The following is a 14,291-nucleotide window of genomic DNA, read 5'->3' as shown; positions in this document are numbered from 1 at the left end:
TCTGCCATTGAATCCCCATCTTTGTATTTCATATTCACCAGCTTCCGAATCAAGAATGCTTTATTTTGCACATTCTTTCGTTCATACAACTCTTTTAATTTTTCCCACATCTTGTTAGCATCTATTTCAGTTTCAACATGTGGATATACACTAAGAACCAACCACTGCCTAATCAACGCCACTGCCTTTCTATTCATCTTCTTCCAGTCAGCGTCAGATTTATCTGTAGGTTTAGCAGTGTTACCCTCAATAGGATCATAAAAATCTTTACTGTATAACATGTATTCCATGGGAGTCTTCCAAAGTGTGTAATTAGAAGAGTTGAGTTTATTTTCCTCCTCCATTTAAATGCACAAATCAAATCAACCGAGCTCTAGATACCACTTTGTTGGGAAAAAAACCAAAGAGTAACTAGCGATAACTATCTCAATAATGCAGAATATTTTTTCCCCCACCTGTGCATATAAATGGCCAAACAGAAAATACAATTCCACATAGCAAAAATAATTGGCAGAAAATTAAATATGAGACAAACACAATTTTTAACGTGGAAAACTTCCCTCAAATTGAGAGAATAAAAACCATGGGACCTAGTCTAGTAAAAACTTCCACTATAATAATTAATGGGTACACCAGAGTCTTCCTAATAACAATAGGGAACATCAATCAATAATAACAACCTTATAACAACCTTCCACTAAAGTGGGTATGCCAAAGTAGCTCTCAGAGAAGATAAAACTACTCAAACTATATATTAAAGTAACAAACTCGGTGGTATGAATAACATACTAAATTTATAGATCAAACGGAGCAAGTTTGCTACACACCTGTTACCACCACCAGAACCAAACCCTTATTTTTCTTCCCTGGTAGCCGTTCTCTTTCATTCTAATTCTTAGGGATTTCTAAATCCCTTTTCATTTCCTTCATGTGGGCCAAACCCATTAAAACCTTTTTTTTTTCTTCTTTCTTTTATTTCAATAATAATAATACTAATACTAATAAAACTAGTGGGTTCCACTTGGGGAGTGATCCCACCCAACAGTAAGCAACCTGTCCTATCTTCTTATGACTTGATAAGGACCAAAAAAATCTAGGAGCCAATTTTTGAAGAATCCTATGCACAACTGATTGATGTCAATGAGGACGTAATTTGAGGAAAACTCAATCACCAACCTCAGATTTCACTGTCTTGCGTTTCTTATCAGCTTGGTATTTCATGTACTCTTGAGCTTTGAGTAAATTAGCTTTTAGCTGACGCAAAGCTTCATCCTTGTCTCTTGCCATACACTAAGTAAATTAGCTTTCCTGGACTACAGCTTCTACTCTGGTTTCTCCCCCAAAAAAATACACCAATACTGGAGGTCTCCTGCCATACACCACCTCAAAAGGGGTGAACCTTTGGAAACATAGAATGTGGTATTGTACCATAGTTTTGCCCACGGAATCCAATGTGCCCATGTCTTAGGTTGATCTGCAATAAAGCAATGTAGATAGGCCTCTAAACAACGGTTCATCACTTCTGTTTGGCCATCAGTTTGGGGATGGTATGCCGAATACATTTTAAGCACCGTGCCTACTAGCTTGAACAACTCTTTCCAAAAATACTCATAAACAAGGGGTCACGATCACTCAGAATCGACTCCGGAATTCCATGTAGTCTAACCATGTCCTTCACAAAAATAGCAGCAATGGAGCGAGCAGTAAATGGATGTTTAAGAGAAATGAAATGACTATACTTGGAGAGATGATCCACCACCACCAAAATAGCTTCAAATCCATTACTTTTGGGTAAACAAATAATGAAATTCATAGATATCTCACTCCACACGAAAATTGGAATAAGTAGTGGCTGTAGTAACCCACTAGGCGTAGTCGCGACATAATTTTGGCGTTGAGAAGTGTCACAAGTTTTTACAAAATCTTGCACCCTTTTCATCATCCCTTGCCAATATAATGTGCCTGCCATTCTCCTATAAGTGCGTAGGTAGCCGGAGTGACCCCCACTAGGGGAGGAATGAAAATCCTTAAGTAGATCCTCAATAAGTGGTGAGTTAGCCGGTATAACTAACCTATTTTTGTAGAAGAAGATGCCACTTTTTAAGGAAAACCCAGGTTTAGTAGTAGGATCCTTTTGAATAGCCTCCACAAGGCTTTTAAGAGCATGAATAGGATAGGATTTAAGAGCAATTGGCTGCTCTGCTGCCAAATAGGATAGGATTTAAGAGCGTGAATTTCAACATCCTCATGTTGTCTAGATAAAGCATCAGCCACCTTATTTTCCACTCCCACCTTATACACCACCTCAAAGTCAAAACACAGCAACTTAGCCATCCATTCCTGTTGATTTACTGTGGTAATGCGTTGCTGTAACAAGTGTTTTAGGCTCTTTTGATCAGAATAAACCACAAACCGCCTTCCTAACAAATAATGTCTCCAATGTTGAATAGCTATGTGGTAATACGTTGATGTAACAAGTGTTTTAGGCTCTTTTGATCAGAATAAACCACAAACCGCCTTCCTAACAAATAATGTCTCCAATGTTGAATAGCTAACACCAAAGACATTAACTCTTTATCATAGGCCGATTTAGATAACCTAGATGATTCAAAAGCCTTGCTAAAATACGCAATGGGATGTTTTGATTGCAACAACACAACACCCACCCCTTTTTTTGAGGCATCACATTCAATTTCAAAAGGAAATTTGAAATTAGACAGGGATAAAATTGGGGCAGTTGTAACAGCTACTTTCCATTTCTCAAAAGTTTCTGCAGCCGCAGCATTCCATCTAAAACCATCTTTCTTTGTCAACTCGGTCAAAGGTTTAGCAATATTCCCATTGTTAGTTATAAATTTTCTATAGTAATCCGTTAATCCCAAAAAACCTCTCACCCCCTTGACGTTCTCAAGGACTGGCTATTGTAACACACTGCTAACCTTGGCAGGATCCACATCAACCCCTGCTTTGGAAATGGCCCAAGTATTCAACTTGGTGTTTACCAAAAGCACACTTCTTTCCGCTAGCCACAAACTGATGTTGTTTCAAAATGTTTAGAACCATCTCCAAGTGCTGCAAATGAGCAGTCCAACTAGTGATGTACATTAGTATGTCATAAAAAAAAAACCAATACAAACTTCCTTAAAAAGGCTTAAAAATATCATTCATCACTGATTGAAAGGTTGCAGGGGCATTGGTAAGGCCAAATGGCATCACCATAAACTCCTAGTGACCCTCACGTCTGCAGAAATGCGTTGTACGTCGAAATATGTTTCTGCTCGAGCAAATCAAGCAACTGGATCATCACCAGTAAACGCCGACAATTCCACCTTCTTCGCAGCTAAACGGAATTCATCTAACGGTGAAGGGGTCGCTGTAATGTTGTCCTGAGACGTGTCACGCAGCGCCAAAGCTCTCTGAATTTCAGAACCAATGAAGTCACGTAACGACTCAATGTTGGCCTCCACACGTCCCAAACGCTCCTCCACTCTGGTGATTCTTGCATCCATTCTGGTTTGCATGAAGGTAGCAGGTCAGACCAATTGATAGAGCAGAGGTAAGATAGAATTAGATGAAGAGAATTATTGTATTAATTGATATGAAAACATAAAATGATTCCATAGTTAATGCTCCTCAGTTAGAGAAAACAATCCTCTCACTGCCCAACCTCCAAGGTGTAACTGAAAAATGAAAAAAACCATCCAACTACCTCCACACACACTCCTATTTATTAGTGGAATATTAACTCATTATGCCAGCTAGGCAATTACACTTTTCCTGCATTCCCTTTCTTATTCTTTCTCACATATACTTGTCATTGCTTAGGCCTCACCTCATCTCTGTTAACTAAGAGATCTCTCTCATCACACGTGGGGCCCAACCCATTCCTATCAGCATGTCATAATTTTTTGCTTATAGAAACAAAATGGAATGAACCTGTGGATCGTTTACGACGAAGCGAACAGGTGAGGCAGTGTGAAAGACACCATCACAACCTTAAATAGCATAGTCAAAGGAACCTTCTTCCAAGAGATCTGCCTTAAAAAGCTGCAACCTCTCCTTTGCACCATAAGTTTAAGCAAGTGGTCAACCTTTTTGGGATTACCTGTATGCACACCAATAAAACCACTCATTCGTTAGGGAGAAAACCAAATAATGAAAAAGTAAGGAAAATAATTTTGGTATCAAAAAATGATTTTAAACCAACAAAATCTCATAAAAAATAAGTTAAATGTAAAGTAATTTATATTTTGATATATTCATATAAACAATAAATTTGAGGTGAAAATAATTTCAAAAAACAAAAACTTCAAATTCTAACTTCAAAAAACTAATTCTACTTGAAAATATTAAAATATGTCAAAATCAAATTTTACAGCTGTTAAAGAAGTTGAAGGATAAAGAAGCACTTACTCGGGTCACGAACAGTGCCTCTAACAGTGTAACCACGTTGGAGGAGGAACTTGACAATCCATGAAGCAATAAAACCAGAAGCACCTGTCACACAAACCACCTTTCCTTCCCCACTGCTCATCCTCCTCTTTCTCCTTTTCCTTCACAGATTTGGACTTCCCTTGACCATTATATTAAAAGATTAATACTCATACTTTATATTGTATAATTAATAATATGGTCTTGTTTTCATTACCTTGAACTTCTTTTTCTTATAAAACAGAATGGGATGGAAAAGTAAAACTTATTATTATATCAGAAAAGTAAAACGATAAGTAGTTGTGTTTCTACCTTTGGTTGACGGAGAGGATGTTGGTGCCTCTGAGACTGAGTTGCCGTCTCGCATAGCAAAAATAAGTAGTAGTAGTAGTAATAATAACTAATAAATGAATAGCTACCACCGCAACCACTATTAACTACTACTTAATCTTTTTCTGCCGAAAAAATAAAGCTAAAAATTTAGCAAAGTAAATTTATCATTGAGTTGAAATATCTTTTATTCATATTTTAATATCTAAATTAAGAGAATTAAATTTCAAAAATCAATAAAAAATAATTAAATTAAAATATTATTAAATAAATTTCTTCTATTATAATTAATGATCAAGAATAATATTGATGTTCGTTCATATCTACTATAAGTGGTCTTTGGTACAATACACTATGTCAAAAATGATATTTTATAGTGCGCCTTTTATAGCGCTTATTAAATACAAGCACTGTTATATAAATATTTTAGAAATAACGAAGGATGCAATTGCGCTTTTTTGACAAACGTTGTGGAAAAAACGCTGTTGTAGGGTCATATAGCGCTTGCACATAATGTTTACTAGGATTTTACAGCGCTTTTTCATGAAGCGCCCTCACATAATGTTTTGTATCGCTTTTGGAGCGTTTTAAACACAAGCGCTGTAAAAAATAGCGCTCTCACCTTATGTTACATAGCTTTTAAAGCGCTTTTTTGACAAGCGTTGTAAAAAACTTGCGCTTTCACATAATTAAATGACGTATTAGAGCGTTTTTTATTCAAGCGCTGTAAAAGACTTGCGCTTTCACATAATTAAAGGACCTATTAGAGCGCTTATTATACAAGCGCTACAAAATCATTCACTTTAAATAAAAATCATTTACTTTAAATAAATAAAAATAAATTTTAAAAAAAATTAAAAACAAACCCTACGAATCCTCATCTCCTCTACTCTGCGAACCCTCTTCTCCTCTACTGTGCGCTCATTTACTGCTCCTCATTTAAAAAATATTGGATACATTGTTTCAGGTATTGTCTTTATTAATTTGTTGTTGTCACTAAAACTAATAAATTGTTACATAATAAATCATATAAAATCTATTCGTTTTTGAAATTTGTTGATCTGTTCTGTTTTGAAATCAGACTTGGACCTTGGTTTCCATTTTCCAATATTAGATATGTGTACTATATATTGGTATAATATTATCAGTAGCTTATTATTTGTGTAACTGCATTTATATAGGTCATATAAAATGGACCAAAAATGGATGTCTGTCAATCGATTGTCAAAAGAGTATGAAAATGGAGTGAAGGAGTTTGTTGAGTTTGCAGTGAAGAATGCAAAAGATCAAAATTGAGTCGTTTGTCCTTGTTTAAAATGTTGTTTTGCAAAACACGTTAGAGAAGATGAATTGGAAGGACATTTACTATGGCATGGAATTGATCAAAGCTATACGTGTTGGATAAGACATGGTGAGAAAAAAAAAAAAAGGAAACGTTAATTTTGAGAATGGTTTGACATATGCTTCAACTAATTTCGACACAGATACAAATGAGCCGGACCGAGTTGAGGAGATTGCAAAATCAGTTGAAGAAGATCTTCGGGATTGTCCTAAAATGTTTCAGAATTTGTTGAGTCATGTAGAGAAACCATTATATAATGGTTGTACTAAATTCACAAGACTGTCGGCAATATTAAAGTTGTACAAATTAAAAGCGAGTAATGGATGGTATGATAAAAGCTTCACATAATTATTAACACTCTTAAAAGATATGTTGCCAGATGATAATGAACTTCCCAGTCAAACCTACGAGGCTAAACGAATTTTGTGCTCTATTGGCATGAGTTACGAAAGGATTCATGCATGTCCTAAAGATTGCATTTTATTTTGAAACGAATATGAATTACTAAAGGCGTGTCCGAAATGCAATGTCTCTCGATATAAGAAGAAAGAATCTACTCCAACAAAAGTCGTGTGGTATTTTCCTATAATACCAAGATTTAGGCGCATGTATCACAGTGAAGAAGATTCAAAACACTTGACATGACATGCAGATGAAAGAATTAGAGATGGAAAGTTTTGACACCCTGTAGATTCTCCACAATGAGCAAAAATTGATCACGAGTATCCTGAATTCGGGATAGAGTAAAGAAATCTATGACTTGCACTTTCTACTAATGGAATGAATCCACATGGTCTTCAAAGAATCTCACACATCATATGGCCTGTGACTTTGTGGATTTAAAATCTACCTCCATGGTTATGCATGAAGCGTAAGTTTATGATGTTGTCTCTGTTAATTTATGGACCCAAACAACCGGGGAATAATATCGATGTATACTTGACTCCTTTAATTGAAGATTTAAAAAATATGTGGGAGACAGGTGTGGAAGTTTATGATGGGTATAAGAAAAAATGTTTCAATTTGAGGGCTATGTTGTTCGACACAATTAATGATTTTCCAGCATATGGTAATTTATCAGGATATAGCATTAAAGGTCAGTGTGCATGCCCTATATGTGAAGAGAGTACAAATTGGATGCGGTTGAAACATTGTAAGAAGAACGTATTTCTTGGACATCGTATATTTTTACCTTATAGTCATCAGTATCGTGGATGGAGAAATGCATTCAATGGAAAATCAGAGGAAGATAAAGCTCCTTTACTACCGACTAGATATCAAATACTTGAAAAAGTATAAGGTTTGGCCAATAAATTTGGCAAACCTTTTGCGGGAGAGCTGGTCAAAACTGGATGGAAGAAAAAGTCAATTTTCTTTGAATTGCCATATTGTAAGTCATTGTATATAAGACATTTCCTCGATGTGATGCATATTGAAAAAAAACGTATTTAATAGTGTTATTAGTACATTACTCAATGTTCCAGGAAAGTCTAAAGATGGCATCAATGCAAGGTTGGACTTGGTCGATATGTGAATAAGAAATGAATTTGGCCCCGTAAAGAAAGGAAATCGCACATATCTACCTCCAGCCGCTCATACTCTATCTAGAAAGAAAAAAATTGTTTTATGTAAATTACTACACGAAGTTAAAGTTCCAGAAGGATACTTTAAGGTTTGAAGACCCATGATTGTCATATTCTAATGGAGCATTTGCTACCAATAGGTATACGTTCCATTTTACCTGAAAAAGTTCGACGAGCCATAACTAGATTATGTTTCTTCTTCAGGGAAATTTGTAGTAAAGTGATTGATCATAAGAAATTATCGACATTGCAGAGGGAAATTGTTGTTACTTTGTGTGAGCTTGAAATGTATTTCCCACCCTCGTTTTTTGATATAATGGTTCACCTTATTGTTCATCTTGTTAAGGAGATACAACTTTGTGGGTCAACTTATATGAGATGGATGTATCTGATAGAACGATATATGAAAATATTAAACAGGTACGTAAAAAGTAGAAGTCGACCAGAAGGTTGTATTGTTGAACGGTACATTGTTGAAGAAGCTGTTGAATTTTGTACGGAATATCTGTCTAATGTTGAATTCATAGGGCTTCCCATGTTTCGTCATTCGGGAAGACTATTAGGAGAAGGGATAATTGGAAAGAGACTACTGACTATATCAAGGACAGAATGGGAGTAGGCACAATTGTATGTTCTACACAATAATGATGAGGTTCAACTGTATATTACAATATACATGGATCAATTATCTAGTTTGAACATGAATAGGAAACAAAATTTGATAACTCGATAGCACAATCGAAGTTTTATAACATGGTTAAATAATCACATAAAGTCAAAGCTTGATATAGACCCTAGATCAATTTCACAGAGATTGAGGTGGCTAGCAAATGGTCCGAGTTTACATGTCTTTTCTTACCCCGGTTATGTAATTAACGGCTACATATTTTATACCAAAGAACAAGATGATCAAACCACTATGCAAAATAGATGAGTCACTATCGTAGCTGAAACGATGCATATCTCAAGTGCAAAAGACAAAAACACGATATATGCAAATATATCATATTTTGGGGTTATCGAGCGCATATGGGAGTTAGACTACACAATTTTTCGTGTTCCCATATTTGTTTGCAAGTGGGTCGATAATCATAATGGCGTTCGGATTGATGAGTCAGGGTTCTTAGGGTGGGATACAAAGATGAGCCTTTTATTTTAGCGTCGCAAGCTCAACAAGTGTTTTATGACGGTGATCCTGCTGATGATAAATGGTCTGTTGTCCTATCGACCAATAAAATAAGTGATGATAACAATAATGATGAAGATGTTGGTAATGATCTTTTCTTTGCAACATCACAACCACATGAAATTGATTCAACTGATGATGATTTATATCTTAGAGATGATCATGATGAGAGAATTTGGATTAATCCATCGTTTCGTATCGTTAATGGACAAACAAATGTGAATCTCACTAGGAAAAGAAGAAGGACATCTTAATGTGTTTAATTGGTTTATAAAAGCCATGTAATCGGAACTAAGTTCATGTAATTTAATTTGTTTGATCTGCCGGAATTGAGCATTTTAGTATTTAGCTTGATATGTATTTGATTTTCTGCTTATATTTAGTTTGATCTTAGTGTTTTATACTAAGCTCACGTAATTTAAGTGTAATTTAGCTTGACCTGCCATAACTGATTTTCAGCTTATATTGAACTTGAAAAAGCTTTGTTTGAGTACTAAGAATTTTTCTTGAACTTGAACTGATCATCCCAATATGAGCTGATCATGTAATTTAGCATTGATATATATATATATATATGTGTGTATGTATTTAAATAATTATTTGGAAGAAGAAAAAAAATCCAAACTTGTAATTTTACAGCGCTTTTGTCAATAAGCGCTATAAAAGCCTTTAAAAAAAAAGGAGGTCACAAAGCTTTGTTTTATACTAAGTTAAATAGGTATTTTACATCGCTTTTGTCAATAAGCGCTATAAAAGCCTTTAAAAAAATAAGGAGGTCACAAAGCTTTGTTTTATACTAAGTTAAATAGGTCTTTTAAAGCGCTTGTTGAACAAGCGCTGTAATAGGCTTTTAAAAAGTAAAATAAGGAGGTCTTTTACAGCGTTTTTGTCAATAAGCGCTATAAAAGCCTTTAAAAAAATAAGGAGGTCACAAAGTTTTGTTTTGTACTAAGTTAAAAAGATCTTTTAAAGCGTTTGTTTCAATAGCGCTGTAATAGGCTTTTAAAAAATAAAATAAGGAGGTCTTTTACAGCGCTCTTTCAAAAAGCGTTGTAATAGAGTTTTATATATAACAGTAAACCGATTCAGTTTCCTCTTTATTTCGTAAGCTTCACTACGCTTCAGAGTCCTCCTCCTCTTCATTGTCCTTCTCATTGGGAACCCTACTGTCCCTACGAACCATATTGCCAACCATCTCCATTGCGAACCATCTCCATATTTGTTACTATTCCTACCAACCCTCATTGAAATACGTACTCTTCTCATTGAAATATGTAACCCTCATTACGTATTTATGCGAACCCTACCCTATCCTACGAACCGTTCGTATTTCTGCGCATTCTCGATGTTCCTTCTTAAATGAAGCTATAACCCTACGAACCCTACGTATTTCTTCGCACTATTTAGGTATTGTATTTATTAATTTTTTGTTGTCACTAAAATGCATGTTGAACTTATATTGCTACATACTTAGACTACTTCATGTCGAACTTGTTGAAGTTATACTGAACTGCATGTTGAACTTGTTGTAGATAAATGGATTCTAACAAGGCTTTGGATCATCAAAATGAGGAAGCTGTCAACACTAAGACTTATGAAAATGAAGTTAAACGTGGTGCAACCATTTTGTAAAATATCATAAAAGCAAGAAGTAATGGCATAAAATTTGAGGTATACTATACTTTGGTTGCTGTTTATTTTTTATCTCTTTTGAAAGCATGTACTTACTATATAAGTTTATTAGGTGGGATGGAATGAAAGTGGCCAGCCAATTGAGCCCAACAGTTCCATGTTGGTAAGTTATGTTGGTGTTGTTGTTCGTCAGATTATCCCCAATTACAATTGACGATTGGAGAGATAAGGCTTTGAAGGATGCAAAAGATATATTGTGGAATGATATAAAAGTAACTTTTTTACTCCACTTTTTTGTTACTTATATATGTTTCCATTGAAATACTTTATTCAAACTATATCTTTATTTGGTTTGCAGTCTGCTTTTGATGTTGTTGAGGTGAGAAAAACTTACGTGCTTAGAGTTGCCGGAAAAATACACCGGGGATTTAGATCTCATATGTCAAACTGCTACCTAAGAGATCGCGATGGAAATATGAATGTTGAAGCTCCAAAAATATATAAACACTATATATCAAATGACGAATGTAGCGCATTTGTAGCTAAACGTGCATACCCCCGCGTTTGTGGTAAGTGATTAATTTATTAGCATCCGTGTTTTATTATTCATATTCATAGTGTATTTTAAATTTTTAAACCATTGTTATTTTTTTTATATAGAGTATAAGTACGCAAAATCGCAAGAGGGCAAAAAATTCAACACATCCATACAAAAAATATCGTATGGGATATACACGTTTAGAGCAAAAAATTCTAAGTAAACATCACTTTTATATAATGTGGTACATTATAAACTATAGTTTCTAACTAATATTTTGTTTATGATCTTAACGAATAGCTTTTGTTTATGTCTTAATGAATAGCTACAAGAGACTCAAACCGATCAACTATTGGGTCGTCATATTTTGTGGAAGGAGGCTCGTGTAAATAAAGATGGAGTTATTGATAATGAAAATGTTCAAAAAGTGATACAACTTTGTGTAAGTATATTATCACTTTTAATATTTTTTAATATTGTATTTTAAAAATGATATTGAACTTATCTATTTAACCTTACGTGTATTTTAGGAGAATCTAGAACAAAGTTCTAAAAATCAAGAGGACAACAAACAAGTTAGTTGTAGGGACATACTCGATAAAGTATTTAATGTTCCTGAATATTCCGGCCGCGTGAGGTGGAAAGGATTTGGCGTAATTCCAACCTGCTATTTTTCACAAGAGAAACGTCCAAATCCATCTAATGAGGAAGTATTTGAGAAGCTCAAAGTCCTAACGGAGCAAGTGGAATTCTTGGTGAAGACGAATAAAGAAACGCAACTTCCGGATCAGCTCCAACGTGAAATACAAATGGTGAGTGAAAATGCTAGTTGCAACATTGGTCTTAAAAGTCTTCCTGAGGTAATTAATTACTTAATAATATAAGAAATTCATTCAACCTAATTGTTTCACATACTTGTGTATTAACCATTGATTTAGGGTGTCTCTACTTGTGTGATGTATTTATCCTCCCCTACTCATCGCAAGGTTGGAAAAGGAACATTGTATAATACTTTGGGTGAAACATTGCTCAACACTCTGATCCCTGCCGGCCATGCCAAAGTATCACCCGTGATTGCTTTTGAACCAAATGCATCGTTGCATATATCGGACAACGATGGAGATATGAAGTATTTGGGAGAAGCAATAGGTAGTTATGTGGTGTGGCCCAAAAATCTTGTTGCCCTTGATAATATATGTTTAATTGATATATATATATATATTTAATTGCTGATTTTTTCTGCTGTTAACTTTAATTTCACATTTATTTAGATTCATACAAAGTCTAAAGGGAATGACAAGAAGATTCCCCGCAACGATTCAGTCACGTCACCGGAAAAGGAAAAGGTCTGTCACATTTATTTTAGCAGGTTTGTCATTTTTTTTCAGATTCAATTAACTAACAAACTGATTAACTTCATTTTTCCAGATTCAATCAAAACCACCCGCACAACAAACCTGCCAGAATAAAGCCGAACCACAACTGGATGTTTGTGGTAAAAATAAAGCTGGCAAACTTCAAAATTTGGAGGAAAAGGTTTGTCACATTTATTCTAGCAGGTTTGTCATTTTTTTCAGATTCAATTAACTAACAAACTGATTAACCTCATTTTTTCATATTCAATCAAAACTACCCGCACAACAAACCTGTTAGAATAAAGCCGCACCACAGCTGGATGTTCGTGGTAAAAATAAAGCTGGCAAACTTCAAAATTTGGAGGGTAATAAAGCTGCCAAAATTCAAAAACTGGATCAGGGTAAATCAGTTGCTGCTCTTAAAATAAGTCATCCACGCCTTGCTCGATTTGGGCCGTGTCTTGACATGCAAGCAAAAAAGAATATGCACAACAACGATTCACGTATCATAAGCATGGAGAAAACTATTTTCGGAGATGAGTATGAAGAACTACTTGAAAAAGAGCACATATACGAACTTCTTAATCATAAGGAGCTGAGTGCTACTGTCATCAGCTTATACATTAGGTAAAATACTTTATTTAACATAAAAATTACTTTTAATTGCATTTATTGGTAATTAATCTAATTTGACATTTTCATTGAAGGTTTTTGTATGAGAAGTTGGTGTGCACGCGCAAATTGTTAGATAGATTTTCATTCTTGCCTCTGCATAAGCTTTCAATGTTTAAACTCGATCCAATTAATGTAAAGAAATATGTTGTAGATATCCTATTGAGAAATAAAGAGAAGGATAAGTTGTTCCTTGTGCCATATAATTTAGGGTAATTATATATTCTTTATTTATATCTTTTTTAATTTATTAGTTGCGTAAACAAAATTTTCAACCAATTTTTTGTTGTTGTAGGGCACATTGTGTAATATACTATTTAGATCCCTTGCACGACCATTAAAACAATCACTCGGATAAAAAGACTATATTCGACACCTAAGTAATATTCATTTATTTCTTATATATATATAATGTGTTTGTTAATGCTATAATAATCACATTTATTTGATAGTGTTTTACAAGTTTTTCAATCTCAAAGGGGTGCTACAGTGTCGAAGCAAAAGTCAAATAACATCACATGGATTCCAATAAAGGTTTGAAATATATGTCTTTAAAATTTCATTAACAATCAATGAACAAATATTTATTAACTTATATGTTTTATTTTATAGTGCCCTCATCGAACTAACAACATAGACTGCAGGTACTATATATTACGATTCATGAAGAAGATTGTTGATATGAATCAAACTATAATCTCAGAAACGGTACGGTATTTTCATTATATTTTGATTTTCATATATAAACTATGTATATATTTGAATCTAACTTATTTATGTTCAAATTTTATATCGCACGGTACTTTGACAATTCCAGTCCAACATACTCTGAAAGAGATCTAACTGAAAAAAAGGAAGACTAGTGTAAGTATGTGATCAAATTTTCATTATTTGAGTGCTGGGAAATTGACATGCTGCATGGTTGTGAATATGTAAATGTAAAAATATGTGTTGTGTTGCAAGATTCTGTTGTGAATATGTAAAGTTATATAGTTATGTGTTTTTGTGAATATGTAAATGTAAAAAATATATAATTGTGTCAAGTTATATAGTTCTATTGTGAATATGTAAAATTATATAGTTCTGGTTCTGTTATGAATATGTAAAGTTATAAAGTTATGTAGTTCTGTTGTTGTGAAAATGATTTTTGGATGAAAACTGATTGTAAACTGATTGTTGGATGAAAAATGATTGTTGGATGAAAATTGATTGTAAACTGATT

At 34.2% G+C, this 14,291-nt stretch overlaps 1 protein-coding gene and 2 long non-coding RNA genes across 4 annotated transcripts in view; 2 read left to right on the top strand and 1 right to left on the bottom strand.

Annotated features, from left to right (window-relative positions):
* LOC101497570 (cinnamoyl-CoA reductase CAD2-like) overlaps positions 1 to 4,847 on the bottom strand; it is a 23,214-nt gene extending 18,367 nt beyond the window's left edge. The window contains exons 1-3 of one of the 2 annotated variants that reach the window (XM_073370826.1): positions 4,744 to 4,847; positions 4,414 to 4,573; positions 3,996 to 4,105 (exon numbers count right to left, since the gene is read on the bottom strand). In XM_073370826.1, coding sequence (XP_073226927.1) covers positions 3,996 to 4,105; positions 4,414 to 4,534 — 231 coding nt within the window. In that variant the 5' untranslated portion in view covers positions 4,535 to 4,573; positions 4,744 to 4,847. The remainder of the gene's footprint in view (positions 1 to 3,995; positions 4,106 to 4,413; positions 4,574 to 4,743) is intronic. The other variant, XM_073370827.1, reaches the window with a different exon arrangement.
* A 5,556-nt stretch (positions 4,848 to 10,403) lies between these two features.
* LOC140921089 (uncharacterized) lies at positions 10,404 to 11,067 on the top strand. Its single transcript, XR_012163963.1, has 3 exons — positions 10,404 to 10,543; positions 10,617 to 10,776; positions 10,863 to 11,067. It is a non-coding gene; the product is annotated as an uncharacterized lncRNA (long non-coding RNA).
* A 921-nt stretch (positions 11,068 to 11,988) lies between these two features.
* LOC140921034 (uncharacterized) lies at positions 11,989 to 13,597 on the top strand. Its single transcript, XR_012163878.1, has 5 exons — positions 11,989 to 12,191; positions 12,314 to 12,388; positions 12,471 to 12,578; positions 12,696 to 13,024; positions 13,522 to 13,597. It is a non-coding gene; the product is annotated as an uncharacterized lncRNA (long non-coding RNA).
* Positions 13,598 to 14,291: the final 694 nt, after the last annotated feature.

The sequence above is a fragment of the Cicer arietinum genome, chromosome 7 (genome assembly GCF_000331145.2).
Source record: "Cicer arietinum cultivar CDC Frontier isolate Library 1 chromosome 7, Cicar.CDCFrontier_v2.0, whole genome shotgun sequence".
NCBI lineage: Eukaryota > Viridiplantae > Streptophyta > Magnoliopsida > Fabales > Fabaceae > Cicer > Cicer arietinum.
This window is presented reverse-complemented; position numbering and strand designations above follow the sequence as displayed.